The 15,107-nt window shown below is 37.4% G+C and overlaps 1 protein-coding gene across 1 annotated transcript in view; it reads left to right on the top strand.

The window, feature by feature from the left end:
- Window positions 1–868: 868 nt before the first annotated feature.
- DPH5 (diphthamide biosynthesis 5) overlaps window positions 869–15,107 on the top strand; it is a 386,494-nt gene continuing 372,255 nt past the window's right edge. Inside the window, exon 1 of the mRNA XM_044085749.1 lies at window positions 869–1,112. Coding sequence (XP_043941684.1) covers window positions 978–1,112 — 135 coding nt within the window. The 5' untranslated portion in view covers window positions 869–977. The remainder of the gene's footprint in view (window positions 1,113–15,107) is intronic.

Raw genomic sequence — 15,107 nt, 5'->3', positions numbered from 1 at the left:
TTGGTAGTCTTCCGGCAAATCATTGAAGACTGGATTCACTAAATAATGGCAGACATGTGGATTTACAACTTCATACCCTTCAGAAAATGCTGTTAGCACAAAGCATGTTATTCCGGCGATATTAGGGTTGCCACCTTTTCAAATGGCCAAAGTGGGACATTTTTGGTACAAACATACGGTCAGTATAAAGAAGAGAACGTTTTTGTCTAAATAAAAGCTTATTCTTGTAGCATTTTAGTTGCTTATTCTGTTTCTTATAACATTTAGGTATTTTAGATACAGAATAACTGCTTTATACAACTATTACATAACATATAGGAAATAAGTTTGTCCTAAAATCTCAGGACATTTTCCATTTTTAAAAATTTTTGTCAGGACACAATTGCACAAAGACGGACTGTCCCTCGCAAAGTGGGACAGGTTTTAACCCTATATTCTTGTGCTAAGAGATTAAAAGGTATGCTACCAGTGGCCTGAGTTGACTCCCCTACTGAACTACAGCATGTACAAATGTATACAAACACACACACTTATATACATTTATCCGTTGGGTATATAAACACGTGGGATCGCCGCAACGGTCTTCCTTGTTCTGCAGTAGTCTATACATGTAAAGCTAACGGGTACTTAAGGCTTCTATATACACTCTAACAGACTAATCAAAGCAAAATTAATTTCTATTGTATTATTCTAACTCTGTCAACCTTAAGTCAGACAATACTTCAATACACTGAAACGAACGTGCCTGCTTATTCACTTTCCACTTTCACACTACCAAAATACACAACTCAATTAACTGTCGCAAAATCACTTTTTACGACTGCTGTAGTATGTGCTTAGAGAATCGAAAACGTTTAAGAGAACATACATGTGCTAGATTGTTTTTCTATAGTAGTGAGTTGTTGTAGCCGTTTAACTGTTGTTGCTACCTATTGGATATATTTATACAGATAAAGTAGGACAGATAAGATTTAAGAATGCTGTATTTAATCGGGTTGGGTCTGGGTGATGCCAAAGATGTTACTGTTAAAGGGCTTGAAGTGATTAGGAAGTGCAGTCGAGTTTATTTGGAGGCGTATACCTCGATTCTCACTGTGGGAAAAGAATCTCTGGTACGTTAATGGGCGAGTTGTATTTATGGTACTGTAATTTTGTATGCACCCAAGTAAACGTCTCTTGCATGAAGTTGAATATTTACTTTAGAGACTGCAGTGTGTTTTACTAGAGCCTTTGCATTAGCCAAAGTCAGTCTTGAGAGTTGGACATTCTAAACCCTTATGTATTTGTAGTTACTGCAACACTAAGGCTACATTGTAGGCTGTCTGTTTAGAGGAAGCAGTCAGGAAATTGCAAAGTGCTAAGAGGTTTGAGAAATCCGTTGTATTGCGGATACTGCACCACGAATTCCGTTATCCTGTCTTGAAAACGCATATGATTAAGACGTCATTTTGAACTCACAATTTCACGTTGTTGCCCCTTATCCTGCTTTCCCTCTCAAAGTGTACATATTTCTGCAGGTGTTCACCTCTCCCATAACAGCATAATTGTCAGCTGTTGTCCTCCACAACAATAACAAAGGCTGTTTTCATAGAAGTATCCATATATGTATGCCATAGCTCTCAACCTTCCATCTCCAACATGAGGAACATTAGCCCTCATAATGTGGAACAAATGGGCAAAATGTGGAACACATCCTCATGGCTTACTAACAACTTCAACCAGGAAGGTCATATGATGGTTAAAATATGCTGCTTTTACTTATAGAAATTTTTTTTATTAATTAATGTAATTCACTTCTATTTGCCATGAATATCCGTTAAAAAAATTCCTAACACTGAATGTGTGACAGACACTTTCAATGTGGAACTTCGAGGACCGTGAGCTTTTTAAGACCCCAAATGAGGTATGCTCCTCGTAATGAAGTACACTTGAAAGGTATGCTCTATGCAAGTTATGTACAGAGCTGCATGATACAGTTTACCGTGGACAGTTGTAGAAAATTTCGGGCCTCAGTTACAATGTTTCTGAGAGATATTCAGAAAATACTTAGTTAAGTATAAATCTTATGCTGGCTATGTTCATGCATAAAGTTAGCCAGCTTGAAAATATGTTTGCAGTCCTGAAAGTAGCTTACCGCATCGCAGAGGTAAACAGTGACTTACCCATTTCTTATTGCAACCTGCTTATTGCTATAACTACTCTTGAAAACCATGTTGTTGTTGTGTCTTTCGGCTTTTCCCGGTTAGGGGTCGTTGCAGCGGAACTCCGGTCCGCTAATGATTGGTAGTTGATTTTTACGTGCCGAGTTACCAGCCCTGACGCACAACCTTTAACGAAGGTATGCCCATTCACGCATGTTTCCACGCAGAAGACGCTCTAGCTGAGAATCGAACCAGACATTCTCAGCTAGAGCGTCTTCTGAGTGGAAACGTGTGAATGGGCTTAATTACTCTTGAAAACCGTAATCTTTTTTAATACACATCAGCACATCTTGATAGACATATTACTGCTCATTAGAGTAGATTTTCAAAAGCATTTTTGTTTACCAGAAAACAGTTTGTACTCTGGTGAAAGAGGCTCCTAACTCGTCAAACACGGACTCATTTAAAGTATGTATATTATTAATTTAAAAAGTTGTTAGAATTTATATTGTTTTTTTTCCAATCAGTAAAGAGTAACTGGAGTGTCTTACCTTAATTTTGAAACAGAAATTCTTACTAGTTTGTTGCCAAATTAAACATTTTGCAAGGGGGCAATCATTTTTTTCCATTGGTTCGCCCACTTGTGGTGCCTCCTTCCACTCAAGATGCCTAATCTCCCCGATGATCATCAGATGTGCATTTTGACCATTTCATTTACCCCCTTACTATATTCAAAAAGGGTTAACCCTCCTTGTGGTCAGGTCCGCACTGCTCATGTCATTGTGCTGGCTGCCACCTAATGCACTTCACTGGATTCTGCACTAGTGACCGACACAAACTACCACGGTATTGGCTGTGCAGCAGAGACCTATCAATCCTATCCTATATAAGTGAGACTAGGCTACCAGCTGCTGCTACTTTTCTTCCACCTCCATACTGGCTGTAATCAGGGACATTTCTGTGACTCGGCAATATTTGAGTGGTATAAATAGACTTGTAAGTTCATTTATTTTCATTCCATTGTTTTCTGACCTCATATCATTGCATGTTTTATTTTGTCTAAACACTGGGGGCAAGGATATGCCAGTTTAATTATTTGTGGCTAATTGTACATTTTCTACTTTTCAATGTGTGGTGCAAAAGAAAGTCTTTTAACTTGTTTTCATTTCTTTGTTCATTAATTATAACCTTTTATTTTAAATCATAAATGATTCAGAATAAATCATGTGCACATCTTCAGTCCCTTGACTTGAAAGCAGTCTACTTATTTTAGCATAAGAGTTTTGACGTACACATCAAAATGGGTTTATTCCCCAAAAGGCCACTGCACCCTACCAGACAGTAATTTTCAAACATAATTCTTTCCACCTGTAAGAGATGCATGTACGTCAGTAACCTGGAGTCCATGCTGTCTCATGCCACAGTCAGTAATCCTGATAAAGAGGAGATTTCCAGCACAAACATCACACCACTCTCATTACATAACCAAGCACAACACACACCTATGCAAAGGTCCTCAATAAAAACTTACCTAAACAGCAGAGACCTCAAAAACACACTCACAAACATTCCACACACAACACCAAACATTCCACACACAACACCAAACACATCACACATAGCAGACAACACACCAGTGTCTCACAAACACAGCCCATAAGGAAAAACAATAAACTATCACAACCTACAAGACATAACAATAAACCAAACACACTAGTCATTGGTGACTCAATTGTGAGACACACTGATGTCCCCCTCACCAGGCTGGACAAGTAGAAAGTCACAGTCAGTTGTCTGTCTTGTGCCAGAATCTACCACATCACGCACGCACTTAAGTGACTACACAACAAGTGCAAGTATGACTGTCTCATTGTATGTGTTAGTGTGAATGACGTAAGATGCACCTCCCTGGACTATATGAAGAGAGACATGATTGAACTCTGTGTGTGTTCCAGGTAGGTATGATCCTAGCCCTAAGCAGCATCCTACCTTCATCAAGAATGATACCACAATACCAACAAAAAAAATTGACTTCAACAATTGGCTTAGTTTCTGGTGTCATTCCAAGGGGATCCAGTATTTGTCTGCCTAGGATGACATGGTCGACAGGCCTCGATGCTTTGCCATAGATGGACTTCACCTGTCACCACTGGGTTTCAAGATCCTGGCCAAGACTCTCGCCTCCCCCATTGTGCCTTTTTTAGGCAATGTCCCAAAGACAAACCTTCCAACATAAAAGATCTGTCAAAAAGCAAATTGAAGGTCATGCTGCTTAACGCTAGGAGCCTAAAGCTGAAAATGGACTCACTGGAAACCCTCCTAACACTTGAAGATGCTGATGTCTGTACGGTCATGGAAACTGGGTTCAGGGCTGTGGAGAGCACCTCTGCCTTACCAGGCTATACCTCATTCCACACATTCCGACCCCAAAATGAGGTTGGGAAGACTAAGAGTGGCGGAGTCTCTATCTTCATCAAGGACAAGCACACCTCCAGACTGGTTTGTCAGCATAATGCACTGGAGCTACTCCAGGTACAACTGACAGTTGGCAAGACACCCATCCAAGTTATAGCTAGCTATAAACCCCTTGCATGACGCAGGACACCCACTCCTCTTACTTGGATCTACTAGACTCCATCAAGGTATCCCCTAACACCCTGATCCTCGGTGACTTCATCTACCCCACCATACACTGGGTGAACTATTCTTGCACTATTGCACTGTCTCAAAGATTCCTCGACTTCATCAATTCTAATGCACTAGACCAGCTCATCTCACCCACCACAAGGGGAGATAACATTCTAGACTTGGTTCTCAACATGGGTGACTGCTGCACCACTCCCATAGTATGTCCCTCCCTGGTTAGATCAGATCATCGGACTGTCTCATTTGAAGTTTCTATCCCACCCACCCCCCCAGCCGAAATCAAACTAAAATGTTTCTCAAAAGCTGACTACAGCCTCCTAAGGGAGGGTCTCTGTAGCTTCACACACCCCCCCCCCCCGAGGATGCAGATAACTATTCTGAACAATACACCAATTCAGTTTACAAGCACATGTACAGCTGCATGGACTCAGCCATACCCAATAGAACTAAATCCTGCTCCTCAAGGAAACACAAACCTGTATGGTGGTCATCCTCTATCAACAGGCTTTACAACAAAAGGAAGAAACTGTTGTCCAAGGGTAAAAGGGAACAAATTTCAAATTGGAAAAAGCTTCCTCCTTAGCCTCAACAAGCAAATTAGACCACTATTGAAAACTTCCAAGGCCAATTATGAATCAAAACTAGCCTTCATAACAAAGGGAAACCATAAAGTCTTCTTTTGTTATGTCATGAATCTCCGTAGCAAAGCCCAGGTTTGTTCTGAATTAGTACTTAACAGTATCACTTACACTGATCATATTGACTTAAACAATCTGCTAGCAGATAGGTTCTTTGCAAACGTCACCCCCCTGTCCCCCTTCCAAAGGCCCTTTCGACATCCCGATACTTGTCCCATACCTCACATCTCTGTAGATCAAGTGTTATAGACCCTATCCAAGGCAAAACACAGCTTCCATGGGATCTGATAGTATCCCAGGATGTATTCTGCACCATCTCCAGCAAGAACTGGCTTTGCCATTGAGCACCCTATTCAACCACAGCCTAAGTACTGGCTTCATTCCAGCAGAATGGAGACATTTCCTTGTACAAAGGTGGTGCCACTTCTGATGCTGGAAACTATCATCCCATTAGCTTGATAAGTCTGATCTGTAAAGCCATAGAGCGTATTATTATGGGTCTCATAAACAAGATAATAGGCAATCTCTAAGCACTTGACCCCACCCAGTTCGGATTTGTCAAGGGCAGATCTTGCCTGTTGAACCTGGTTGATTTCTTTGATACTGTCACCAAGGCTCTGGATGAAGGAAAGTCAGTACATGCAGCTTACCTTGACTTGGCCAAGGTCTTTGACACAATCCCCCAGTCGTGCATCATCGAAAAGCTAACACAACTTGCTGTAAATCCCTATCTCATCAGGTGGGTGGCCAGTTGGCTCACTGACAGGACCCTCAAAGTCAAAATAGGCAACTCCACCTCTGATGGCAGAACTGTCACTAGTGGAGTTCTCCAGGGATCTGTCCTGGGATCCCTACTGTTTGACATCTATTTCTCAGAGGTACAGGCAAAGACAAAAGGCCTGTGACTGACCAAGTTTGCCGATGACTGTAAGTTGGGTGCTGTTACTTGACTCCCCAGACGATGATAACATACTGCGAGGGGGTCTCTCAGCAATTAATGACTGGTGCCAAAGTCATGGCCTCAAGCTAAATGCAAAAAAAATTATCATCATACCATTCGGCAAAAACACAACCCCCTACTGATTACTACATCAACTGCAACCCCCTAAATACACAACCTGTGGTGAGAGACCTGGGCAGTCAAGTTGATAACCTCACGTTCTACCATCATGTAGTGGAACGATCTCACATTTGACCATCATGTAGCGGCAGTGGTCAGAAAAGCCTTTTACTTGGTTCATCTCATAAGTAAAGGGATTTCATCCGGAAAAAAAGAGGTTATTACCTCTCTATACTCCACCCTCATTAGACCAATAATTGAGTATAACATCCCGTTTGGGATGTACCTCTACAAACATCTGCACCAACTGGAAAGGCCACTGAAATACCTCACAAAGAGAATCCATGGCGTCCACTACTGGTCCTATGCAGGCAGGCTCAAGTCACTATCACTCTACTTATTGTTTAGATTGCTCAGGGATGATCTGTCTCGGATACAAGGCAGTCTTGGACCCTGCTGTACTAGAGATGCTCCATATCTGTAAGTATAACCTCACGCACTACTCGCTCAAAAGGCCTGAATCTAATATGTGACATTAACAAAACCTGCTGGAGAGACAGGTTTGTCTCCCAGAGGCTGCCCCATCTCTGGAATAGACTTCCCATACACGTCAAACAGAGCACCTCGCTGACCCTCTTCAAGTGCAACCTTGATGAGTGGATGGGAAACACAAATTCGTCCTAGGGGTTCCACCTGTGTCCCTCATTGACAGGGGCAACAGGTGTTGACTGCGGTTTCTTTTGGGGTTTAAACTCTTGGCTAGGCTTGTAAGGGCCCCAGGGCCATTATCCTAGTAACCTCCTCTAATCCTATGAATTGCCACCAACTGTATAATTCTTCCTTTTATGTTTCTTGTTCTTTCTACCCTTATGTTTCGTCCTTCATTTTCCCAGCCAAGCAAAGTCGCTCAGAAATGTTGAATAAAAAGTATTTTGGCTTTTCCCAATTAAGGGTCACCCCAGCGGATCACGAGTCCACTTATGATTGGCAGTAGATTTTACGGTGTCGAGTTGCCAGCCCAGCGCCCAACTTTCAGAGCAGGCACACAAACACTCATCCACCTACTAGCATGTCTTTTTAAAGTTTAGTTGATCGCAGGGAGGATGTGCAAACTCCACACAGAAGACGCTCCAGCTGAGATTCAAACCGGAAAGCCTCTTGCTGCGAGGTGACAGCACTAACCGCTGCACCACCATGGCCGACTCTCAGAAATGTAGAATAAAATAATAAATATGCACATTTGTGAATTTTCTAGTATATTTGATCAGATTTCTAATCAAAGCAACCAAAATTGGTCTACTTTCTTCACCTTCCTATGGTATGGAATGATCACTGTTGATTTCCTTAGCCACGAGACCCTGTGTCTGTTCATCACTCTGTCTGAACATACTGCCCAGACAATACATATAAACTCACCCTTTTATAACCTTTTGTTCTTTCTTTTTCCCTTTTCTCTCCAATTCACCTCCAGTGTTTTAATTTACGCGTTTTTGATTCCCTGTCTTTTATTTCAAATTGCAAATAACTCGCACTTAAACAGTCTCGTACCAGAAAAAAAATGTTTTATCGTGCACTGATATTCTGAGTAGTACTCAGTGTGTTTCTTATTATGTGTTATTAACGTGTACCAAAAAGAGCCATCAAGGCGACGGACATACTGATTTAATTTGTTTTTCTATTTCCATTTTTTACAGTGTAGTTGTGCTCCAATAAATATGACACAGCCAAGTCATAATTATTATTTTTTATTTAGCTACAACAACAGTGACATAATCCTGGCTTGTTTTATGGTCTCTGAGTGGATTGTTCTTATTTCTCTCTAACTGATTTTTCTAACATTTTACTACCTGTTAACTGCTAAATGGTCTTTTGTGGTCCATTTACATTATAAATGAATAACAGGGTTCTGTTAAATATTCAGAGATATAATTTGTAACTAATTCATGTCCTTATTTATACTTTTGCTAAAGTGTGAAAGTTGTCTGGCCATTCTGTCAGATTTCAAATGAGCTAATGGATTAATGTTGTGAGCATTAACATTGTAACTGAATTCACCAAAGAACAACTCTGAAAAAACAACAAAAGTGTAGCAATACAGTGTAAGTAATAACAATAGAATAGTATTGCAGCAGTCAACTACACTGACTTTGTTTGGCACTCTTTATTATAACTTTAAAAATATACTGATTAACGCTGTCATTCTACAAACAACTAGGACTTCATCAGAATCAATTGAAGTAAAAAAAAAAAACAAGCCAGTAAATACTTTGAATAATTATTCAATTAAAGATGCAATTTTAAAAATTTTAAAGTTACCATGACTTAAAAAACTACCATCCAAGTAACTACACAAGTGGAAATAATTATGATACAAAATATATTGAATAACAAATAATTAAATATGCAATCAAATATAATTCGCCTTAAAGTTTAAAATAGGTTGAAGAGAAATATTTCCATTAATGTCAGGGATCTGGCCAGCATGTAGTCTCATTTTCCATTTATCTTCTTTGTCTTCTAATGGGGACTTAAAATCACCACTGCTAGGGCCAATTCTAACTTGCTCAAGAATAGCAAATGTAAAAGTATCACAGCTTGGGCTAGAACAAAGATGTCTAAATAAATCTTTGTTAGTGTTATTAATCTGATTAAGAATGTTCATAAATACGTTCCCGTAAGAGTCTTTCAGTTTTACCCACATAAAAAGCAGGGTATGCCGAACATTTGGCTAAGTAGATGACTCCTTTAGAATTACAGTTCCCCTTAGTAAAATAAACTCTTGAATAAATATCCTTCTCCACTCTTGAATAAATATCCTTCTCCAAAGTTAAACTATAAGCTTTCAGTATAAATGAACATTGAACGCAAGACTCACATTTTGGTGTACCTTTCTTATGTGTCACAATATTATACTTAAACCTTTTGAGTCTTTTCTTAATGTTGGGGCCAGTTTTGTACACAAAGGAAGGATTATTCCTTAAAAGCTGATAAATTTGGGGGTTAACCTTAAGGATATTCCAGTTTCTTATAAAAATATCCTTGATCTCCGTAGCATGTGGGTCTCATTCTAAAATTAAAGCTGTTTTTTATATACCATTTTATTTTGCCCTGTCAAAAGTAGCTAAACCAGTCCCTAACGAGGGCTTAAACTTCCTATCCCATTAGGATTGCACGTACTACCTAATATTATTAAGTAATATAGCTGGATACCCTTTGGCTAAAAACATGTTAGCTATAAAAGCAAGCTCCTTAACAATTCCTGGCACCCCTAATGAACTGCCCTTTAAAAATACTTTTTTCCTGACTAACTGGATGACTACTTGAAAACTCTAAAAAAAATTATGGTAAATTACCATAAATAGGGGTGCAAGAAGCTTCCATAGCAACACCTTTGATTTGTTTAAAATACTTCCCCCGCAAAAATATAATTATTGTCTAAAACCAAGGACATTATGTCCAAAATCAAATTAATTTTATCATTATCAAATGACGTAAAACTAGACAGGGTATTGTGAAAATGGTCAATTCCTTCAACCCTAGGTATGGAAGATGTTAAGAAGATAAGTATGTTTAATTCCCCTCTGAACCATACCGTTAGTGTGTTGGAAAATCCATTATTGATGAAATTTATGGCTTACAAGCAAGGTGTGTGAACAGAAGTTCATTTTACAATCATTTAAGTAAAGGAGAGAATTAATTATTTGATAAGCTTAGGAATGACATAACTATATGGGTTATGAAACCCGACAAGGGTGGAGGGATTGTTTTATTTAATGCATTAAATTATAGCAAGGCTATGTTTGACATCCTGAGTGATGACAAGACCTACATCCCTGTTTCAATTAATGAAATTAACATAAACTATCAAAGAATAGATTCCTTCTTAGAAGAATGCTTATTAGATCAAAGAATTTCTTTGGACACATGTGTTGAGTAAAGAACCCAGTAGTAACAACCATTTTTGGTATCCCAAAAATCCACAAAAATGTGGCTAAACCACCTTATAGACCAGTAGTTGCAGAACAAATGTCTAAAATTTACCCCTTGGGTTTAGTAATTGATAGATGTTTACAACAACATGGACCACATTATTATTTACTCTTGGGACTTTTTAGGGAGACTAAAAATGGACCTTTGGTCTCAGAGTACTACATTTTTGACCATTGATGTGGTAGATTTGTTTTCTTCCATACCTAGGGTTGAAGGAGTTGATCATTTTTACAGTAGCCTTCCATACCTAGGGTTAAAGGAGTTGATCATTTTTACAATAGCCTGTGTAGTTTTACGTCATTTGATGATGATAAAATTAATTTGATTTTGGACTTAATGTCCTTGGTTTTAGACAATAATTATATTTTTTGAGGGGGAGTATGTTAAACAAATCATAAAAAAGGACTTTTGGTGTCAGAGTACTACATTTTTGACCATTGATGTGGTAGATTTGTTTTCTTCCATACCTAGGGTTGAAGGAGTTGATCATTTTTACAGTAGCTTGTGTAGTTTTACGTCATTTGATGATGATAAAATTAATTTGATTTTGGACTTAATGTCCTTGGTTTTAGACAATAATTATATTTTTTGAGGGGGAGTATTTTAAACAAATCACAGGTGTTACTGTGGGAGCTTCTTGTGCCCTATTTATGCTAATTTAGTGCTCCTTGACTAGGAGTTGAATTACATTTTTGGAAGTCAATGTTTTAAGTTAATTAAACTGTATGTCAAATTCCTGGATGATATCTTTATTTTATGGAATGGGTCAGATCAGGACATTATTAGTTTTATGAATTATATTAACAACACATCATCTTTTTTAAAATTTACATATAGTATTAGTAAAGAAAATATTCCTTTCTTAGATACAATGATTTCTAAGACAGGTAGTGGCTTTAAATCAAATGTTTATAGAAAGCCAACTTATAGTAATTCATTTTTAGAGTTGTCAAGTAGTCATCCACTTAGAAAAAAAGTATTGTTAAATGGCAGTTCATTAGGGCTGTCAGGGTAACCTCTGTCTTTGTGGATGTTGTTAAGGAGCTTTAGTCAATGATATTAGGCAGTATGTGCAGTCCCAGTGGGGTAAGAAGTTCAGCCCTTTTTAGGGACTGGTTTAGCTACTTTTGACAGGGCAAAATAAAATGGTATCTATGAAAAGGCTTTAATTTTAGAATATGGCCCACATGCTAAGAAGATCAAGGATATTTTTATAAGAAACTGGAATATCCTTAAGGGTAACCCCAAAATTTATCAGCTTTTAGGGAATAACCCTTCCTTTGTGTGCAAAACTGGCCCCAACATTAAGCAAAGACTCGAAAGGTTTGAGTATAGTATTGTGACACATAAGAAAGGTACATCAAACTGTGAGTCTTGCGTTCAATGTTCATTTATACTGAAAGCTTATAGTTTAACTCTGGAGAATGATATTTCTTCAAGAATTTATTTTATTAAGGGGAAGTGTAATTCTAAATGAGTCCTCTATTCAGCCAAATGTTCTGCATACCCTGCTTTTTATGTGGGCAAAACTGAAAGACCCTTAAGGAAACGTATTTATGAACATTCTTATCAGATTAATAAGTGTAACAAAAACAACACTTTATTTAGACATCTTAGTTCTAGCCCTAGTTGTGATACTTTTTAATTTGCTATTCTTTAGCAAGTTAGAATTGGCCCTAGGGGTGGTGATTTTAATTCCCTATTGGAAGACAAAGAAGTTAAATGCAAATGAGACTACAGACTTGCCAGTTCCTTGGCATTAACGAAAATATTTCTCTTCAACCTATTTTAAACTTTAAGGCAAATTATATTTGATTGTATATTTAATTATTTGTTATTCAATATATTTTGTATCATAATTATTTTCACTTGTGTATTTACTTGGATGGAAGTTTTTAAGTTATGGTACCTTTAAAATTTTAAATTGCATCTTTAATTGGATAATTAAAGTATTTATTGGCTTATTTTGTAACTTTAATTGATTCTGATGAAGTCCTAGTTGTTTTTAGGATGAAAGGATGAAAGAGGTTAATCTGTATGTTTTTAAAGTTATAATAAAGAGTGTCAAACAAAGTCTGTCTAGTTGACTGCTGCAATACTGTTCTATTGTTATTGTAACTGAATTAGTATACAAGTGTAATAATGGTACAGAGGGCTACCAGTAACCCATATATTGAGGCAAAAAAAAAGGAATTGTACTGTGAAGTGCCATACAGATTAATAGATGAGGCCACTTGGTCTGATATCTAATGTTTATATACAGTAAAGCAATCATAATGAGGTTGTTGATGTAAAAAATATTGTTTAGTTAGCAAGCCTTCAATATAATTACTGCATGCGGTGTTAAAATTGGTATGTTCAAGATAAATACAACAGTACTAATGATAAGGAATTAATTGAATATATATTAAAAGTAGCATTTCTAAGGCTGGATAACAATAAAGAAGATGGGCATTACTGAAGGAAAATTTAAACTGGATTGGAAGATATTATAACTTAATTAGGGAACCTAAGGTAGTAATTTAGTGGGTTTAGTTAAGATTCATAAGTACAAATTTAGTTATTAAATTATCAGACTGTAAGTTGAATAGTTTTATCTATCTCTATTTTTAATTGCCTCTTCAGTCTTAACTGGTTCATCTTTCTTTATTCTAGTTACCTTTCATTTTTTATTCTTAAGTTTATTTGCATAACTGTCATTTTCCAATCCTTCATCTCCTCCTCCTCCTTTCCTTTCTCTGCATCCGCCCCACCTTCTTCTCCTCTTGTTATGTATTGGTTGAAAATAATGCTGACATTTTTAAGTGAGCACTTTTTTCTGTTGTTGTGGGCTTATACTTTAAAGCAAAAATGCATAATTTTTGAAGATAAGAGGTAGAAAGCTTAAACTGAAATGGATGCATTTCATAGTTAGGTCCAGTATGGCTGAATATGTATCATAACTTTGAAGCTCCTATAATCGGATAATCTCCTGTATGTGTGCAGGTGACTTTGATTTGTATACCATTTCCTACATACAAGTACATTCATTCATAGTCTCGGGGAAAGTAACTTGTCAGAACGCATGAATCTGTGTTATGCAGGTACAGAATTCCTAGTGTTCTAAAGTGGAATTTTCTTATGTTTGCAACACATTTCCCAGGCTTTTGTAAGGTGTTGCTTCTTTAGTAGAACATAATCCTCTGATGTTTTCTAGATGATGATGATAACATTTAGTGGTAGCTGTAGTCTGAGTTCAGAGTGACTGTCCTGTAATGAGAATCTTGGAAAGTATTTAATCTTCTTTTCATTCATCACTAGTGGGTTCAGTTCCGAGCCCTCAGAACCGAGTCGGCCTATTATCAAGCTCACACCAGCCAAAAACTCTCGAGTTAAGCTTCTACCTACAATGCCCTTCTCCCTGTTACCTCCAATATCGTTTGCCATATAGCCGTAAAGCCGCGTTTCAGCCGATCTCTCAGCTAAGTGGAAAATTATTTGATATTTGTATTTAAATCAGAAAATAGAGCACAATGTTGCGGGTCCACGGATGATTTATTGTAAAAAAACACATCCACAAATTAAGTAAAACGTAGATAAAATCCACAATTGTTAACATCCACAATGGTTAAGTGCTTTCATCAAGTAGTTTGACTTCCTCAGAACACAGTGACTAGTAAAATCCAAGTTTAAATACATGAATTCTAATTAATCAGAAATTCAAAATGACCAATCATGTTCAATGAAAATTCCCTCCTCATGAATATATATTCCCTCCTCATAAATATGTTAAATGCATGGTTGTTTAAAAAGAAAGAAAATATCAGTCTCATCATAAAATACACACACATAACATCTCATTTCAATGGGAAAACTTATAATAAAAATGTATACTACAATACACTAATATGTCACTACACTAAACCTGGCTTTTCTTTTAGAATAGGCATAATAGAGATATGCTCATTAAGCCCTGGGGGGTAATCAGCAGCCAATCGCAGTTGCCATAGTAATTCCATTTTATACAACACATTTTGCCAGTCCCCCCCTCTGGCTTTGATGGTGACAAATTCTAATATAGCAAACTTGTTACACTGGAAATTACTACAAATAACATATATAAACAATGCACTGGTGTCTTTTTCATTTTTTATATCATATAGGTGTTCGTATATCCTATTTTTCAGTCTTCTCTCCGTCTTACCTACATAAAAGGAAGAACAGGAGCAGCACTTAGCTATATATACAAGTTTGCTTGAATCACAATTGCCACTCTTTAAAAAAAATGACTCTTATTTTGATTATCAAGAGTAATAGTATTTTCTTGTAAAATATATTGACAATAGGAACATTTACCACAAGGTTTACTGCCCCCTCTCTTGACCCTGGTATTGTTCAAAGTATGATCCTTCTCCAATATTGTCTTAATATTGGGTCCAACCTTGATGGAAAAAATTGGTTGTTGGCCCAATATACGATATATTTCGGCATTAGTTCTAAAAATGTTCCAGTTTTTTGTTCCCTTTATATGAGAATACAAGGGACTATATTGCACCACACAAGCATGCTGAAAATCAGGTTTATCATGAACATTCATATCTTGACTTATAGGTTGGGATCCTACCCTACCCATACCAAGTAGGGTAAAAAGAA

Source organism: Protopterus annectens, chromosome 10.part0 (genome assembly GCF_019279795.1).
Source record: "Protopterus annectens isolate FY-2018-M chromosome 10.part0, PAN1.0, whole genome shotgun sequence".
NCBI classification, from domain to species: Eukaryota; Metazoa; Chordata; order Ceratodontiformes; family Protopteridae; genus Protopterus; species Protopterus annectens.
Note: the sequence above shows the minus strand (reverse complement) of the source record. Positions and strands in the feature narration are given on the sequence as shown.